General features: G+C 44.3%; 1 protein-coding gene across 3 annotated transcripts in view; it reads left to right on the top strand.

The window, feature by feature from the left end:
* The first annotated feature begins 2,314 nt into the window (after positions 1–2,314).
* Positions 2,315–16,544, top strand: part of ETV6 (ETS variant transcription factor 6) — a 184,128-nt gene continuing 169,898 nt past the window's right edge. For 2 of the 3 annotated variants that reach the window (XM_075003294.1, XM_075003287.1), the window contains exon 1: positions 2,315–2,739. In XM_075003294.1, coding sequence (XP_074859395.1) covers positions 2,707–2,739 — 33 coding nt within the window. In that variant the 5' untranslated portion in view covers positions 2,315–2,706. The remainder of the gene's footprint in view (positions 2,740–16,544) is intronic. The other variant, XM_075003300.1, reaches the window with a different exon arrangement.

Here is a 16,544-nt window from a genome sequence, read left to right as displayed (position 1 = left end):
CAGGGACATGGTGGAAGCCCCGTGTCCAACAGCAAACATTCAAACATAAGGAATCTTCCCCCTGCCCCCAGATTATGCCATTTCCTTAAAAATCACTTGATTAAAAATAAAAAGCAGTCAAGTAGCACTTTAAAGACTAGAAAAATAGTTTATTACAAGCTTTCGTGGGACAGACCCACTTCTTCAGACCATAGCCAGACCGGAACAGACTCAATATTTAAGGCACAGAGAACCAAAAACACCCCCCACCCCTCCACTCTCTGATTTGCTCACCTTGATTATCTTTTTCTGGTTTGTCCTCCTTGCTTACTGTTTTTGGTTCTCTGTGCCTTAAATATTGAGTCTGTTCTGGTCTGGCTATGGTCTGAAGAAGTGGGTCTGTCCCACGAAAGCTCACCTAATAAACTATTTTGCTAGTCTTTAAAGTGCTACTTGACTGCTTTTTGTTTTGATAGTGTATAGACTAGCACGGCTTCCTCTCTGTTACTATTGATTAAAAATGTTAGGGTCTCTTTACTTGTCTTATAAGTTTTGTATGCCTTTAAGGGTCAAACTTTTCTTGAGAAGCATGAGGGCTAGAAATCTAAAACTGAAAGCTGAGATTCTCATGGTATAACATGACTCCAGGGCCTGAGGTTTAAGAAAACCCCCACAATATCAGGAGTTGGCAATAGCAATACTGCACTAGATAAAACACCCCAGCCCTCCTGCAGCACTTGAATGACTAACAAAATAATTTATTAGGTGATGAGCTTCCATGGGGCAGACCCACTTCTTCAGATCTGGAGGTAGTGCTAGATAGTGCTCCAGATCTGAACATGTGGGTCTGCCCCATGAAGGCTCATCAGCTAATAAATAATTTGTTAGTCTTTAAAGTGCTACATGACTTCTGGTTTGTTGTGTTAGAATACAGACTAACCCAGCTCTCTTACTTCACCAGGTACGTAAGTAGACAGTGTCTACAGAAATCTTGATACAGAGAGAGCTATCTTTCCATAAGTCAGATACAATACAATAGAATCTATTTTTGTAGATGTATGGACAGTTAATAGAGTACAGAATAGATATTAGAAATGGAAAAGACCGTGCTACTACTAATGTAACCCATTTCCCTGCCAGTGCAGATTACAATGCAATAAAAAGTCAATAACATTTTCCTTGTCCCTTTAACCCCCCTCCCCACTGCCAACCAAAGAAAACCATCTCCCTGGGAAACTGGCCCCCATTTTTCAGTAGGGGGTGGGGGTGAGAAGAGGATTTGTCATGTCAGACTAGCCCTGGCGAGTTGAGGACATGACTGAACTCCTTTCTCTCTCTCTCTTCTCTTCTTCTCTTTGATTTTGCAGTCAAATGGAAAACATTTATTTGAACATCTTTTTATTGTTCTTATCCTTCATTTGCGAGCTACCATTGGATTCTTTAAAAAGAGCAGCCCTGAAGCCTAGCCTATGCTACAGCCAGTTTAGTTCTCTCCTGCCTGTCGGGAGGGAAGTGTGACTCTCCATTCCTTTTTCATGCTAAATAGATATTGTTTGGTAAGGAACTTTTCCACCTCTGATTTGCTGCACAATTTCCCCTCTTCTTCCCCCTCTGTCTCTTTGCATTCTTTTCTTGTTTTACCCTCTCTTTCTCTTCACTGCCCCTTCATGCTTTTGTTTCCTGCGTGTACCTCTCTGCCCAGATTTCCCTGTGTGCCGTTTGTAACCCGAGCTCCTATTTCCTGGTAGATTTTCTTAAAGAGGTAACGTTCGGCAAGCAGAACAAAGCCTATTGTTTTATTTCCTCTCATCGTTTTGATCTTCGCCTTGTGATCCATGTTCTTCTCTGACCTCCCCTTCCACTGCTCACCCTTTCCCAGGGTTAACGGTGGGTAATTTTTCAGGGGAGAGTGAGTCACAATTTCTGCCATCACTGGGGTAAAGATCAATGTCACATTTCCAAACCTGACTGTCCCCTCCACGCAGATGGCTCTGCGTTTAATTTTTAGCAGATCTTCGGACAATGAACTGCCAATAAAAACAACCTGGTTTCCCCCCTTTTTCTATGATCCCATTTTCTTGTTTCCTGAGGTGTCTGTTTTATCTGAATCGGGGTTGAGAACATAACTATCAACTCCCCTTCCCGCCTCTAATTTCACCATCCCTCTAGACACCCTTGTATGTCAGCAGATTCCCGTCTCTTTTTCTGCCCCTGCGTTTATTTCCCCGTCGCCTGACGGTAACAGGAGCTTGTGTTTCCTGGTGGCAGGGCTCCTTTAAGAGGCAGAGCTCAGTGCTGGGAATTCACGTCAGTTTCAGCCCTGAAACTCTCAAGATCAATGAGCACAGAGCTTGCTCTCAGTTCTGTCTTTCAGTTTCTCTCTTCCAGGAAGGAAAACATTGGAGGAGCGGGGGGACAGCGCCAGAGCAGCCGCTTCACCCTTCAGATCTCAGCTCATAACACCGGCAAATTACATATTCGCCCCTTCCTTCAAAGAGGGGGAAAATACCCGACCGCCGCACATCACAACAAAACTATGCAGGCTGCCTCTCCCACGGGCCGGCCCGCAGGCTCTTCGGGGTTCTTTGGAAAGATGGTCGGAGTAACTTCTCCTTAAATGATTACGTCTGAGTGTCAAGGACTTCTGGGTTGGGGAGAGGAAAGGAAAGTGGAAAAAAAACTGAGAACTTCCTGATCTCTCGCTCCTTTTCCCCCTGCCTGTGAGACATGTCTGAGGCTCCTGCTCAGTGTTGCATCAAGGTAAAAACCCGTTTTCCCGTTTTGAGACCGGCCTAGATCTAGCCAATGTTGGCGGCGTGGGAAATCGCAGCCGGGAATCGGTTTCTAACCGGTCTCTTTCGGGAGGGGGGCGTGTGCACGGGGCTGGGGGGGCCGGCGGGCGGGCGGGCGGCTTGCGCGTTGTTGTTGTTGCTGTTGTGGTGCATTCCCGTTGAGTTTAACCTTGCTGTCCGTTTCCCGTTCGCCGTCTTTAAATAGACCGTGAAATCCTTGTCAGAACCGAGGCAAGGAGTCCAGCTTGTTTTGCTCGCCTTTGGCCCGTAAAGGCTCAGAGAATTACTGGCTAACCCCGCTGTGTCTATTGGACGGTGCGGACGGGGAGTAAATATGAACTTTTTGTGCTGGGGAGGAGGAGGAGGAGGAGGAGGGGGAAAGCAGATCTCCTGCCGAAGTGCGAACAGAAACATTCGCTCTCTGGAAGGGGTGGTTGAGCCTGAGCAGGAAAGACCTGTTTTCTTACACTCTAGTAACTTGCCGCAGATTTGACCACGCTGCGCTTGCATTAGTGTCTGACGGGCAAACGCCCTACACAGGGTGTCTTCAGTGTGTGTGTGTGTGTGTGTGTGTGTGTGTGTGTGTGTGCGTGCGTGCGTGCGCGCTTTAGAAGAAGCTCGGAGGAGCGGGGCCGGCTGGTTTGTTTGTGTGGCCGGGCGGGTATGGCCTCTCACCCACTATAAATAAGTCTCAGGCTGTCTTGATTTCCACCGCCCAAAGTGTGTGGGGGCGGGAAGGGGGCAGTAGCTCCGCAGTCGGCAGCCCGGAATATCTTTCTGTGTTTGGGGTTACAGTGGGGGGAAAAGTCCCAGTGTAGAAGTTGTGCAGAGTCCGGGGGGCGGTTGCCCTAGCTGGAAACACCAGCCCGGTGGCTGGTTGAAATGAATGCCTGGTGCCTGGACACTTATGGGCTGCAGTCCCTGGTGGCCGCTGCTCTGGAAAGTTTGCCGAAAGTTTGCCGGGGTGGAAGGGTGGCAGTGTTTGTATTTCCATAAACGGTGGGCTGGTGCTGTGTTTAATCGATACACTGCGATTGTTCGTGGCTCTTCTCTATGGACATGTAAGGTAGTGTTGTAGGAGCAGAGTGCAGCTCACTCTGCTGCCTTGTGCGGGTCCTGGGGAATGGGTTTCTTTGTGGCGTGGCCTGTTGAACATGCAGCATAGGGAAGTTTCCCATTTTAAGCAGAGGCAATATAAAAGGGAGAGAGGAAAAAACTAGTTTCTTGTCTTGTCCAGAACCTTCCTGTCCAGCCAATCCACATAGATAGCGATTTCCCTTTAAAAACAAGCAGTCCTGTGGTATCTTACAGACGAACAGGTACTTTGAAGCACAAGCTTTTGCCCACGAAAGCTTATGCTCCAAAATATCTGCTAGTCTATAAGGTGCCACAGGACTGCTTGCTGTTTTTGAAGATACAGACTAACACGGCTACCTCTCCAATTTCCCTTTCATCACCTCTCCCCCCATTTATGCTGGCATTCCTTTTTTTATTCTCTTCAGGAGTCAGTTCATTTTACCAGCAAGCTGGATAGGAATGTGTTCATAACTGATACTGTTCAGAAACATTTTATACTAGTCTGTGGGTAGAAAGAAATGATGATTGCAAATAGTATTTTAAAGGTGGGACAGCCTGCAATAACAAAGTTATTTATCCCACTGAACACAATGCAACCTTTTTGGTCCTGTATGTTTGCACATTTATTATGATAGTTTTGGATTCTGTGCAGTGTGCAGCATAGCTCAGAAGTTTTCTAATTCCAGTTAATTTCTCCTTCTGGGTTACTAATTTGATCACAGTGTCCTGAGAACTCCCCTGGCATTAAAAATAGAGTTTATTTGATTTTTCATGAGGTGGATAGGCAACTAAAGAAGAGGGTCACTAAGCAACATCTTTTTCTAGTACATACAAGTTAAAAAACCATTGATTTTTCTAACAAATTCAATTAAAAATATATGGAGATGAGATCACAAACTACTATGCCAAAAACACTATTGCTGCGAAGTGGCTCATTACTTTGCATTAGAGATGGGGCACCTTCGAAATAAATGAGCCTTGCTCGTGTTCCCATGTAAGTTATTGACAAAAGTCGCATTGATTTGTTAGAGCATGCTTTCCCCGCTACATGTGACATTATGGGGCCACATTATAAAGGGTCCCACACATATTACTTGTCTATTTTTTACTACAGTACGTTATAGTGGAAATAAAGAAGTGTTTCATTATACTTAAAGGGATGTCATCAAACAGACTTTTTTTAAACCTATTTTTTTAGATACCATGGCCTGAATATTTAAAATGACCCTTAACATTTTTATGAGTGTTCTTCTGCTCTCCCATTGGCACTGAAAAGATCTCATTAGCAAGAAAGAAGTTGGCTGCTATACAGGGGAAGCCCTACGTCCAACTATAAACAAAGGGCTGTCACATGCACACAATAAATAACATGAAAAAATATTTTTTTGTCTGACTTCGCTGAGTTATTATAATTTTCAGTTATTCCTCTTACAACCTGAAGAGGAACTTTTCAGACAGAGATGTGAATTTCAAAAAAAAAACGGTATCCCTTTACAAGTCAAATCAGTCTGGGTAATTTTCTCTTCATTTGATTGCTTACTTTCACGGTCTTTGGACATTTGTTTCATTCAGAATAGATTCAAAGTTAATTGTAGGTCACTAGCTGGAATCGAAAGAACATCTCTAAATGATGGTGTAACCGTACCAGCGCAATCCAATATTTCACTATAGTCTCATGCCAGGTTGCAGTGTGGAGTGTTTACTCAGGAGCATATAAGCAAGCATTGCATTGCATTACCAGTCTACTGAGATATTGTCTTGTACTTTGCTGCTGTAAACAGCAAAGGTTTCAGTGTCGGATTGTCTGCCTGGCAAAGGCATTTCATTAGAAGCCTCTGAACTGGAAGCAGTGTCATTTATAGATATAAGTATTTTGCTAGGGCTTTTTCTTCCCCAACAAGGAGCGAGTCCTTTTGCTATAAATTCCACGGCAACCAGTGTGGTGAACCATGGACAGCCTGAACTAAGGGAGTGAAGGAAAGTGCTTTGTTTGTAGCTGAGATATTCCTACGTCACCAGAAAAGCACTATCAGAAGATTTAGGAAGGACTCCTGGGGATGACATTGTGGTACGCTAGTCTGCTCTGAATCAACACACATTCCCAGGAATATCTCTGTTGAATGGCCATGGCTATTTGGGCAGAAGGTGTATACTTACATAGTGATAATTTTTTCCATTTGCTGCACGTGTGTGTGTTTATAAACTTCATTCTCTGTGAGAGGGAAAAAAAGAATGCTAAGTCCCTGATCCTGTAGACACTGGTGCACTTGCTGAATATGCCGTGGTGAATAGTCCCATTAACATCAATGGGAGTAGGACAGCTATCAAGTTAAGCATGTACATTAAGAGTTTTGCAGGATCTTGGCCTAAGTCAGTAATGTCATTGAGAAAGTTGGATTTCAGCCATTAGGAAATACAGAGCTAAGGTTGACCTTTCATATTCCCATTGTTTATGCTATAAAATATGGTCTCCTGGTTTCATTTTGAAATTGCAATTCATACCTTGAAACTGTGAAGCGGGAGATCTGTGTTTCTTCACTTGACTCCACTAAACTGTGGGAAAGTCACTCCACTGCACTGTGCCTAAGTTTTTCCCTCTGTAAAATGGGGATAATGATACTTTTCTTTGTAAGATGCTTTGAGCAAAGTATAATTAAGTTACAACACAGAACACACAATATGCAGACATGTCTTGATTATATTTATGAAGATTCAGTGACCTGTAGCATCATGAATGTTTAGCATGGAATGGCCTAAAGCTTGGGATGGTCTCAAGTTTGAGATGATCTCAGCTTCTCGCTGAGCTCCTGAGATAGCCCTGTGTGCTAAACCATGCTCACTGTAACTCATCTAAAAAAACAAATGAGAAAGATTCAACTTGCTGAATGTGTCGCCATCCTTTCTGGATTGGCTGGGGGTCTGTCAGAATTGGCATCTGCCCCTGAGGACTATTGAAAACAATTTGGGAAATTTTAATAGGCCACTAAAAATCTAGTTGGTGGCACAATGGGGGTAAGGCAGGCTCCTGGAAGTGCCTGGCATGTCCTTCTGGCTCTTAGGCACAAGAGCAACCAGATGGTCTCTGTGTGCTGCCCCCACACTGAGTACTGTCTCCACAGCTCCCATTGGCCAGGAACTGTGCAGCGGGTAGTGCCTTTAGGCTCCCTTTGGCCACCTGTGAGGTTGGTGACTTCAGGCAACATTTTGGGTGTGTCTACACTAGGAACTAACTTCGAAGTAGCCAGCAGAGAGTCTACACACATTTTCCCTTACTTCGAAGTCCTTACTCCATTCCTGGGAATGGAGTGGTGTCCAACTTCAAAGTTATTTTTCTAGTGTAGACAGCCTCAGAGTCCCTTGATCCTGCCCCCGTCCCCTGCATTTAGGAACTAGACATGTTGCCATTTCCAGGAAGTGCATGAAGCAAATGCTGCCTCTTGCACCCCAACTACTGCTGCAGCCCTGAGCTCCTGCAAGTACTTAACATCCTCCTGGAGCCTGTATCCCACACCCTCTTCCATTCCTGTGATAGTGTGTGAAAGTGGGAGGGAGCTAGTATTGTCACAGGATGGAGGCGGAATGGAATGAGCAGGGGGTGGGGTCTCAGAGGACGGATAGGACCTAAGGGCAGGAGGGGCAAGGGTCTTTGGGTTTCTGCAGTTAGAAAGTTGGCAACCGTACCAGTGTTGCCAATTCTTGTAATTGTTCTGTGCCCCTAGTGAGATTGAGATTTGGTGTTTCCCTTACATTCCCAGCTCCTGGAAGTATTTGATTCTGCAAGAACCATCTTTCTTTTAAAAAAAACAAAAAACAAAAACAAAAAAAACAAAAACAAAACCAAAAAACTTCACAGTTCTCCTGATTATGCATAAGAGCCTTAAAACATGACCTGAGCACATCAGAAAGGATCAAAATGCACAGGGTGCATAGAGGGAGCTCAGCGTGTATAATTTATTTTTAAAAAATCACTTGACTTTTAAATCAATCTGATGATTTTTGTGACGCTTAAACATTCAAATGAAAGTTTCTACTTGCTGTTTGCCATGGCTCAGCATGTTGAGGTGTCAGATTAGAGTTTGTCCAAACTTGACTTGTTACAAAACAAAAAAGCAGTCCTGTAGCACCTGAAAGACTAACAGTAGTGCTCATTAGGTGGTGAACTTTTATGGGACAGACCACTTCTTCAGATCTGGGGAATAACTGATATCTGAGAGAAGAGGAACTGATAAAAAACAGATAGAAAAAAAGAAAAAACCCTGATGAATCAGCTAGATGGGGGGAAGGAAGTGTCTATTGAGTTAAGTGGGATGCCTGCAGTCGCTGGGAATATCAAAGGTGGGGAAATTGTCCTTGTAAAGAGTCAGACAATTGAGATCTTTGAGTCCATGGTGATAGGTATCAGACTTGAAAATGAATCCAATTCAGATGTCTCCCTTTGTAATCTGGTGTTATACTCTCTTTGTTTTAAATCACACACCATTAAGTCTTCAACACTGTCCCCTGCCAAGTTGAAATGATCGCTTACAGGTTTATGTGTATTCGGATTCCTAATATCTGATTTGTGTCTATTCATTCTCTGCCGAAGTGATAGTCCAGTTTGTCCACTATACATAGCAGAGGGGCATTGCTGGCACATGTTGGTATATGTCACATTAGTGGAAGTGCAGGAGTATGAGCCTCTGATTGTGTGACTGAGGTGGTTAGGTCCAATGATGGTGTCTCTAGTGTAAATATGTGGACAAAGTTGGCAATGGGGTGTGTTGCCAGGAAAAGTTCCAGGTTTAGTATATATTGGTATATTGAGTTATTATGTACATCTCATTGAGGCTTAAAATGCAAGCTAATTCAAAAGCTTGGATGTTGTTGTATACTGTATTGATTGATATAGGTCCTGATCCTGGAACGAACTATACATGGTTCTCATATCTGAATGAAGTCACATGTATGTTAATATAGATCCTTACTGGTGTGGAGCTTCACCTGGGAGGTGCTTTTTTTAGGGCTGGGGATAATTTGTGGTGATGAGAGGGGAGACTGCATTTTAAATTTTAAGTGCAAGAGGGCAGAGTAAAGGATGAGTGGGCTACCTGAACTTTTCTTTTCCACATACCCTTTTCAGTGCTTGATTTCTCTTTCATTAGTGTGATTACTTTGAAGGAATTTTCATTTTTTCCCCTTCTTGGTGTGATGAAGAATCTTGTAAATTTCTCACCCTGGGACAATTCAGGTAGATGGCATCAGACTCATGCCACCCTTAACCAAGGTTGACTCATTACTTGGGAAAGATATACCCTTTATTTGTACTTGGAAACTTATCTACTAACAGGCTGATTCTTCTCACCTTGATGCCAATCAGAAACTTTAAGATCAGTGGATGTAGGATCAAACTACAAGGACCAGACTTTGAAAATGCAAAGATACTTCACATCCGATTAATCGCTTAACTAAGTAGAACCAGCAAAATTAATCTTCATGAATCAAAGTTTTGCTAGTACTGTCTCAGTTATGCAATGGCTGTTTCTATTCATTATACACCGTATATCCTTATGGCTTGAGTCATTTTCCTGGGAGGCAACACAATCAAAGAGCCATCCCTGTCTAGCATGCCCCAGTTACATAGAATTCCCTGTAATGGTAATTTACATTTATATAGCATTATGTGTCTCAAAACACTTAGAAAGATATATACCTACAGTGCGTTGTGGGGCAGGTGAAGTGGACGGACAGCCAAACAACACACAGGTAATAAAATCAGTAGATCACTGATAAGTAGAAATGAAATCTTCTGCAGTTACTTTGTGGCAAATCTTATCTCTTAGAAAATGCAGTAACAGTTCTTTCATGTCTATATTGAAGAGAGCTTTGGTTTTTAAGGTCTTCTATGAAAAACTCACTTAAACTGCATAGTCACAGAGAGGCAGCTATGTTAGTCTGTATCTTTACAAAACAAAGAAACAGTCCTGTAGCACTTTAAAGACTAACACAATAATTTATTAGGTGATGAGCTTTCGCGGGACAGACCCACTTCTTCAGATGTGGAAATAGCCTGTTTCAAGGAAGGGCAGAGCCAACTCTGCCTAGCTGAGAATCTGGTTCCTAGAAGGTTAAAATCTTTTCTTGTATATACTTTAAGGCCAGAAGTGATCATTCATCTCCTCTGACCTCCTGCATAACATAGGACAGTCATTACCTCAGTATTGAGTGCAAAATGTGGGTGAAACTAAAGCATTTCTGGCACCAGAAAACAAAACTGTTGTGTGCCACAGTCAGAGAACAGGAGAGATAGAGGTGCCACTAGCGCCCACAAATAAAAACAAAAGTAGCCACTAATCTGAGGTATTTGAGATCCCCTCTCAAATTGGGCACCTAAAAAATTACGCCATTCAGAATTAGAGATTACTTCTGAAAGTGTTGACCTCGATCACTCTGTGCCTCCATTTTCCCTGTCCATGAAATGGGGATAATAACTACCTCTGTGGGGTTGTTTTGAAGCTTAACTGAGTACTATTTGTAATACATCGTGAAAGGACAGATAATTTATTGAAAGAAACAGTGGCAGAGAAGCTCCCTGATTTGTGCCCATTTTTCGAAGTCATGTGACCTCTAGTGAGGTGTCTCTTCTCCATTTGATTTTACAATGCCCTAGACCTCTTCAAGTGCTTATTACATTTGCAAGAAGTTACATTCCCTTTGCAGAGTTCGATAGCGTTTGCTAGTGGTTCCCAATATTTGGAACTACGTTGGAGCAGGCCAGGCAAATCAAAGGTAGCAGTCTGAGCGATGACAGTGTTTTTAAGGTTTCAAACTGAGCAGAGCAGCCAAATAGACCTCACAAAAAGTTCAACATTTGGAACGCCAAAACTGCTCTAACAACTTCCTACAAACATTGCTTATTCATTAGAAGAACAGACCATGCCAGATTTAACCAATAAACAACATTGGTTCAGCTTTGTTGAGTTGTGTGCATGTAATTTACGATCGGCACATGAGGGGCTGAGCTTTGCTCCCACGCTCCTGTAATTACATACAGAGCTCAATTGAGTTGAATGGATTTTAGGGAATTTTTTCTAGAAATGTCACCTCTGTGTGGAGACTTACCATGGAAAACTTCAGACTTAGTGGAATCAGTTTGAGAAAGGGATGAGCAATCATAGGACAGGGCCTTTTCAATGGATTTTGCAATTCCAACCTATAGCTATTACCGCTTTCCTGGTATAGCAGCGAGAGAAGGTGGGTGAAGTAATAGCTTTTATGGGACCAACTTCTGCTGGCGAGACTGATGAGCTTTTGAGGTAATGTAGCTCGAAGTTGGACCAGTAAAAGATATTAACTCCACCCACCTCATCTCCCTAGTATCCTCAGACCAACATGGCTACAGCTACACTGCATGCTTCTAATGTAGTTGTACTTAACCCCAGGGGTGCCAACAGCTGCTGTGGGCCCTACTGCAAAGTGGGAGGGGGGGCCAGCTCCGTGTCTCAGAAGGGGCCGGGCCAAGAGTGGAAGGGGCCAGGCTTAGGCCCGGGCATTTGGCCATGGTCATCACCCAGACCATGGCACTGCCTCCCCCCGCCACATGCAGCAGCAGCGGGCTTGGGGGCAATTGCCCCCTTTCCCTCCTCTCCTGTCACCAGGCCTGCTTAACCCCAATGGGCATTTTGGCTGGATTGTGGCTGCTGCAGCTGCTTCTTCATAAACCACTATTTTCTAAGAACTATTACCTGTCACTCCCTTGTGTGTCTTTGTTTCTCTGCTTCTCCATTGTCACGGTATTTTGAAAGTATTACCATGGAAAAGAAAAGGTGTGTTTTCTAAGGTGTCAAATCAGGGGCAAGAGAGAGATACAGCAGTCTGCTCACAGTGTTATCTCATGTGTGTCCTACAGAATGTGTATATGTGAGAAGCAGGTAAGTGGCTCTTAAAATTTGGAAAAGCCACATGGAATGCTGTGACTCACACACTGTGTGCCTTACAGAGTTATCCTGTATCTAAGAGGCCCCACTTTCCTACTTTCAGATTGTCACACAGCTGAGTTGTAGTGTTTATTTAGTGGATCTTGTAGTTGGATTTAGTGAGTGTAGTTTTCTCTGGGGGTTTTCAGTGTTCTAATTCACCTTGTCATCAGCCAAATTATTTGGTTTTCTTTCTCCGTTTTTTTCCTAGTGTCCTTTAAGGCATTGCTTGCTTTAGGTTACACCTACAATGGGCCAGGAGCAGAGACTGGAAACAGTGTGTACTGTTTGTATTGCAGTAATGCCCCTGGGCACCAATCAAGGATCAGGATGACTTTTGCTAGTTGCTGTGCAGATGGACTGTTAGAAGACCATTACCATTCCAAATTGCTCACAACCTAGGCTATGAGAAGACACAGCAGTTGAATGAGATTAACAACAGGGGTAAAGGAAGGAGGAGGTGGGATACACTGAGCAGATGTCTGCCCAGCTTAAATTTCTAAACTGATTCAGCTGGCTAGTTAACATACAGCCACACTGGACCAGATTTTGAACTGAGCTCACGGCCAGATTTCCCAGTGCTTAGGGCTAGCAGTTGGGGTGAGATTTTTCAGAAGAGATTGGCTTGCACATAGGCACCTAAATTAGCAATTGTATTTTCCAAAATCCTCAGCAGCTCTCACTGGAATACCTACTGCCAGGTTTTCAAAAGCCATCTACCCCTGATGTCTTCAGTCCTTTTGGAAATCAGGACACTTAGGTGCTTAATGTGGAGATGGGATCTTTTGAAAAGGTGGCCTGGAGTACTTAACAAACAAACTAAAAGACTAGCCTAGGAAGGAACTTAAGCTAGAAGGCAACTTTTCTTAATTGTTTAGTATTTCTTCAAAAGGTGTCAATTTCCATAGGTAGGTTTTTGGACTATGGTACTAGAATGTGATAAAATTATTACTGCTGTAAAGAATCACATTTTCCACTAAATATTGTAGGTTTTAAGAATACGTTCTATGAAACACAAATGATTTAATCTGCACTGAATGCTATAGGATTTTCAAGAGGGCGAGTTCCCATACTCAGCTGAGTTTGAATTGGCCCAATCTGCACTGGTTGGCTAAATTGACCGTAGAATCATAGACTATTGCAACCAGCAGCAACCTCAAGAGGCCATTGAGTCCAGTCCCCTTGGCAGGACCAAGCACCAGCTAGACCAGTGGTGTGCAAAGTGGGGGGCCCACCCTGTTAGGGGAGGCATGACATTTTTATGGGGGGGGCACAGGAAAGTCCTGCTCCCTGCAGCCACCATGTCGTTAACGTGGGACAAAGCCAGCTCTGCGGGAGGGAGTGCAGGTGGGGTACGCGCCCCAGCTGTTCTCGCAATGGGACTCTCCCACTGGGTGCCAGTGACGCACATGTACCCCTGCCGTCTCCCCCCAGCCTGGCACCTGACCCCACTCCTGTACCACACACAGACGGAGCCTGGCATGCAGCCAGCTCCGAGAGTCCTTCAGCTGCCTTTGCGCTGCCTTTTGCTGGGCCGTGTGTCTGCCTCTTCTGCCCCCTCCCCCTATGCCCCCTGGCCGCACTCAGGTACCCAGTGGTGCTCCAGTGGAATTGTTCCTACCCCTGCCCATACTGCTGCTACTACTTTAGGGAGCACCCCAGCACGGCACTGAGCCGGGGTGGCTGTGTGCACAGTGGGGAGGGAAGATGCCTCTTTAACCAGGCTCCCCAGCACTGGGCTTGTGTATTTCATGGAGACTTTTAAAATCTTACCCCAGACCAATGTTCCCTCTGATCTTTTCCATTCTCCCTGCCCCCATGGTGTTGGCCAGTTATTTGGTTTTCCTTCTCCTTTTTTTTTTCCTGGAGTCCTTTCAGACATTGCTTGCTTTAGGTTGAAAATACCAGGAGCAGAAGCTAGAAACAGTCCAGGAGACCGCTGCTCTCTTCCAGGGCCATATTGGGAGTGAGGGGCCCTGCTGATTGCGGGGATGAAAAGTGGGGCCCCATATAAAAAGTTTGCTCACCCCGATCTAGACCATCCCTGACAGTTGTTTTTCTCGCCTGCTCTTAAAAATCTCCTATGATGGAGACTCCAGAACTTCCCTGTGCAATTTATTCCAGTGTGTAACCACTCTGTCAGCAAGTTTTTCCTCATGTCCAATAACTCTGATCCACTCTAATTTCGAATAACTCCTATCTACTCTACCATCTTACCGTTTGGGATTTCCATGTTAAAACACTGCAGTACGGTGATCGGATTGTAACACAGATTGGTATTATGTGTGGAGAGGATACGAACTAGGTGTTACAGAACTACAATAAAACCAGCCACAAGCATTCAAAATCATAAGCCAGGCTTCCAAGAGAATGAGATTGACTTAAAAATCATGATTTAAAAAGAAAAACAATACAACATGGGTTATTATTGTTTGCTTTCTGAGCTCTTTGAGTGCACTGTGGTCACAATTTGAATCTGTTCTCTGCAACTGACTGCTCGAAATATCCATTAAAAAAGGGTAAGCTGAAATTGTCTACATGACTCCGGGCCCCAGGGCGTAAGGAAAGCACAAGGTGTCATAAGATTCATGATAACATCCAAGAATCAGCAACACTGGAACCATGCAAAAGCCAGTGACCAAATTCTCCAGTCAGTTGAGTTACAAACTCTGGGATTCTTTCAGCCCATTCTCTGTAAACCCCATGGCTTTTTCTTCCTGTGAAAAGATGACAATGTAAGGGAGGCCTAGGCTAATCACCTGAGCATTTTAAAGCTCAGTTCATTAAAGTATGTAAATTGCTCTGAAAAGCCTCCGGTAGCTATTTCACAATGTCAGAGAGGTATTATGGAGAAACCCTTCCTACTTCCTAGAAACTTTATTAGTGATCTGTGCCAGGAATCTTGCCTGCAAAACAAGTGACCCTTTTTTATTCTGTCTGAGAAGTTAGGAAAACACGACAGCATATCCTCTCCAGACAGTTTCATGACAGGAATTAAGCCCACACGTGACTGAGTGCTGAGCTCTACTTCCCTTACCTGGCTGCCAATGCCTCCTTCTGTGCGAGGAAGCTGGGGCTCAGGGGACTGTAGATGGGTTACGAAGAATAGGAAAGCTGGAGGTGCTCTCTAGGGTCTGGGGGGCACAGATTTGTCAGAGCCACGATGGAGGCGAATGGTAGAGCCATTTCATAGCAGCAGGCTCCTCCTCTCCTGGGAAGCAACAGGGAAGCTCAAGCTGCTCCCCATCTCCTCCAGGAGAAGAACTGGTGTCTAAAGGCCCCATGGGAGGCTGCTAGCTATTTTACTGGTGTTGAGAAGGGTATGCGGGAGCTTGCCATTGCTACAGAAAAAGAGTTTCCCATTCCTGCTGCCAGGCCTGGGATGACCACTGGGGTACTAGCTCTCAGGGACAAGTGCTTCTGAACCCAGGAATGACTGTCCAAAGGCGTGACAGTGTTTTTCTCATTTGTCTACGCAGGTTGTTGTGTCACCATCAATCAACTTCAGCAAATGGAGACTGGGAGAGGAGCCAGGAAGGAGCATGGGAGGGGCCTGGCGGGAGAGAGGGTTGCATGCTTTTCAGATGTTTAATGGCACATGTTGTACATTGCATTGTGTTAGCTCTGTCAGGGCTCACCTTCTCAAATGCATGGTAATTTGACTCCCAGATCCAGGCATGATTTGAAATGTCTGGGAGCTGAAAAGACTTTTGCCATCCATGGTCTTGGAGTGCACTCAGCAAACAGCTAGTACAAGCATATCCTCCAAGACCCAGGGGGGATCTGATCTGAGAGGTGTCCTTCAGGAACACATTGGAGAAACAGGGGGAACTGTGAAAAGGATTCCGGAAGCCCCCGGGAGGGGAATGTTCCCTCTGGAGGCTCCAGAGGCTAAGGAAAGGAGGCCCACAGCTCCTTTTTCTCTGCTGTAACAGACAGTGAGCTGTCCTTTCTGATACTGGCTTGGTAGAGCACAGCTCCTGTTCCACTCACCCTCCTCTTTGATGGGAACAGTAAAAAACTTCCTCTCCCGTTTGGTCTACTTTAACTACTAGTTGGCCCTGTCAACTAGTGAGTCAAATCAGCAGCAAGTGGGCTACAGAATTTGACTAGTAACGTGGAGCCCGATTTCAGATTATGGCTCATGCAGTCCTGAATGTGCATCTGGAGAAAGAAATAAAAAAAAAAAAAGATTCCATATGCTAGAAAATTTGTGCAGAGGTCTTAGTGGAGTAATATTATTAAATCTCATAGGCTATGTTTAGACTATGGTTGCTATTTTTGGACACAAATGTATCCCAAAATAGCAACTCTGTTGCAACTCCCTGTGCTCGAAATAGTGCTATTTCAAGTACAGTATTCCGGTTCCACTAGCACTTGTCATGAGAGGAGCAGCACAACCTTCAAAATAGGTGCTTATTTGGACAGCACCAAGTTGGAAATAAGTTATCTTGAAATAATTTACACAGTTTGCATTGTGCAAATTGCGTAAATTATTTCAAGTTAGAACCTCAGTCTAGACATAACCCCTCCATCTTGGTCCCAAGCAAGTGTTTGCCCACACTCTCGGTCTCTCGTTATCTGTAACTTGCAAGAGGATCTGAGTATTTCTGAGTTCATAAGGGATTTTAAGAAGTCTAGTCTGTTAGGCAGTGGACTAGAAGGAGGCTAGTTTTGTTAATGTATTTTTTTCAGGTTCAAGGAAGGAAGTGGAAAGAAAAAGCCTTCAGGGAATACAAAGCAG

Source organism: Carettochelys insculpta, chromosome 1 (assembly GCF_033958435.1).
Source record: "Carettochelys insculpta isolate YL-2023 chromosome 1, ASM3395843v1, whole genome shotgun sequence".
Lineage (NCBI taxonomy): Eukaryota > Metazoa > Chordata > Testudines > Carettochelyidae > Carettochelys > Carettochelys insculpta.
Note: the sequence above shows the minus strand (reverse complement) of the source record. Positions and strands in the feature narration are given on the sequence as shown.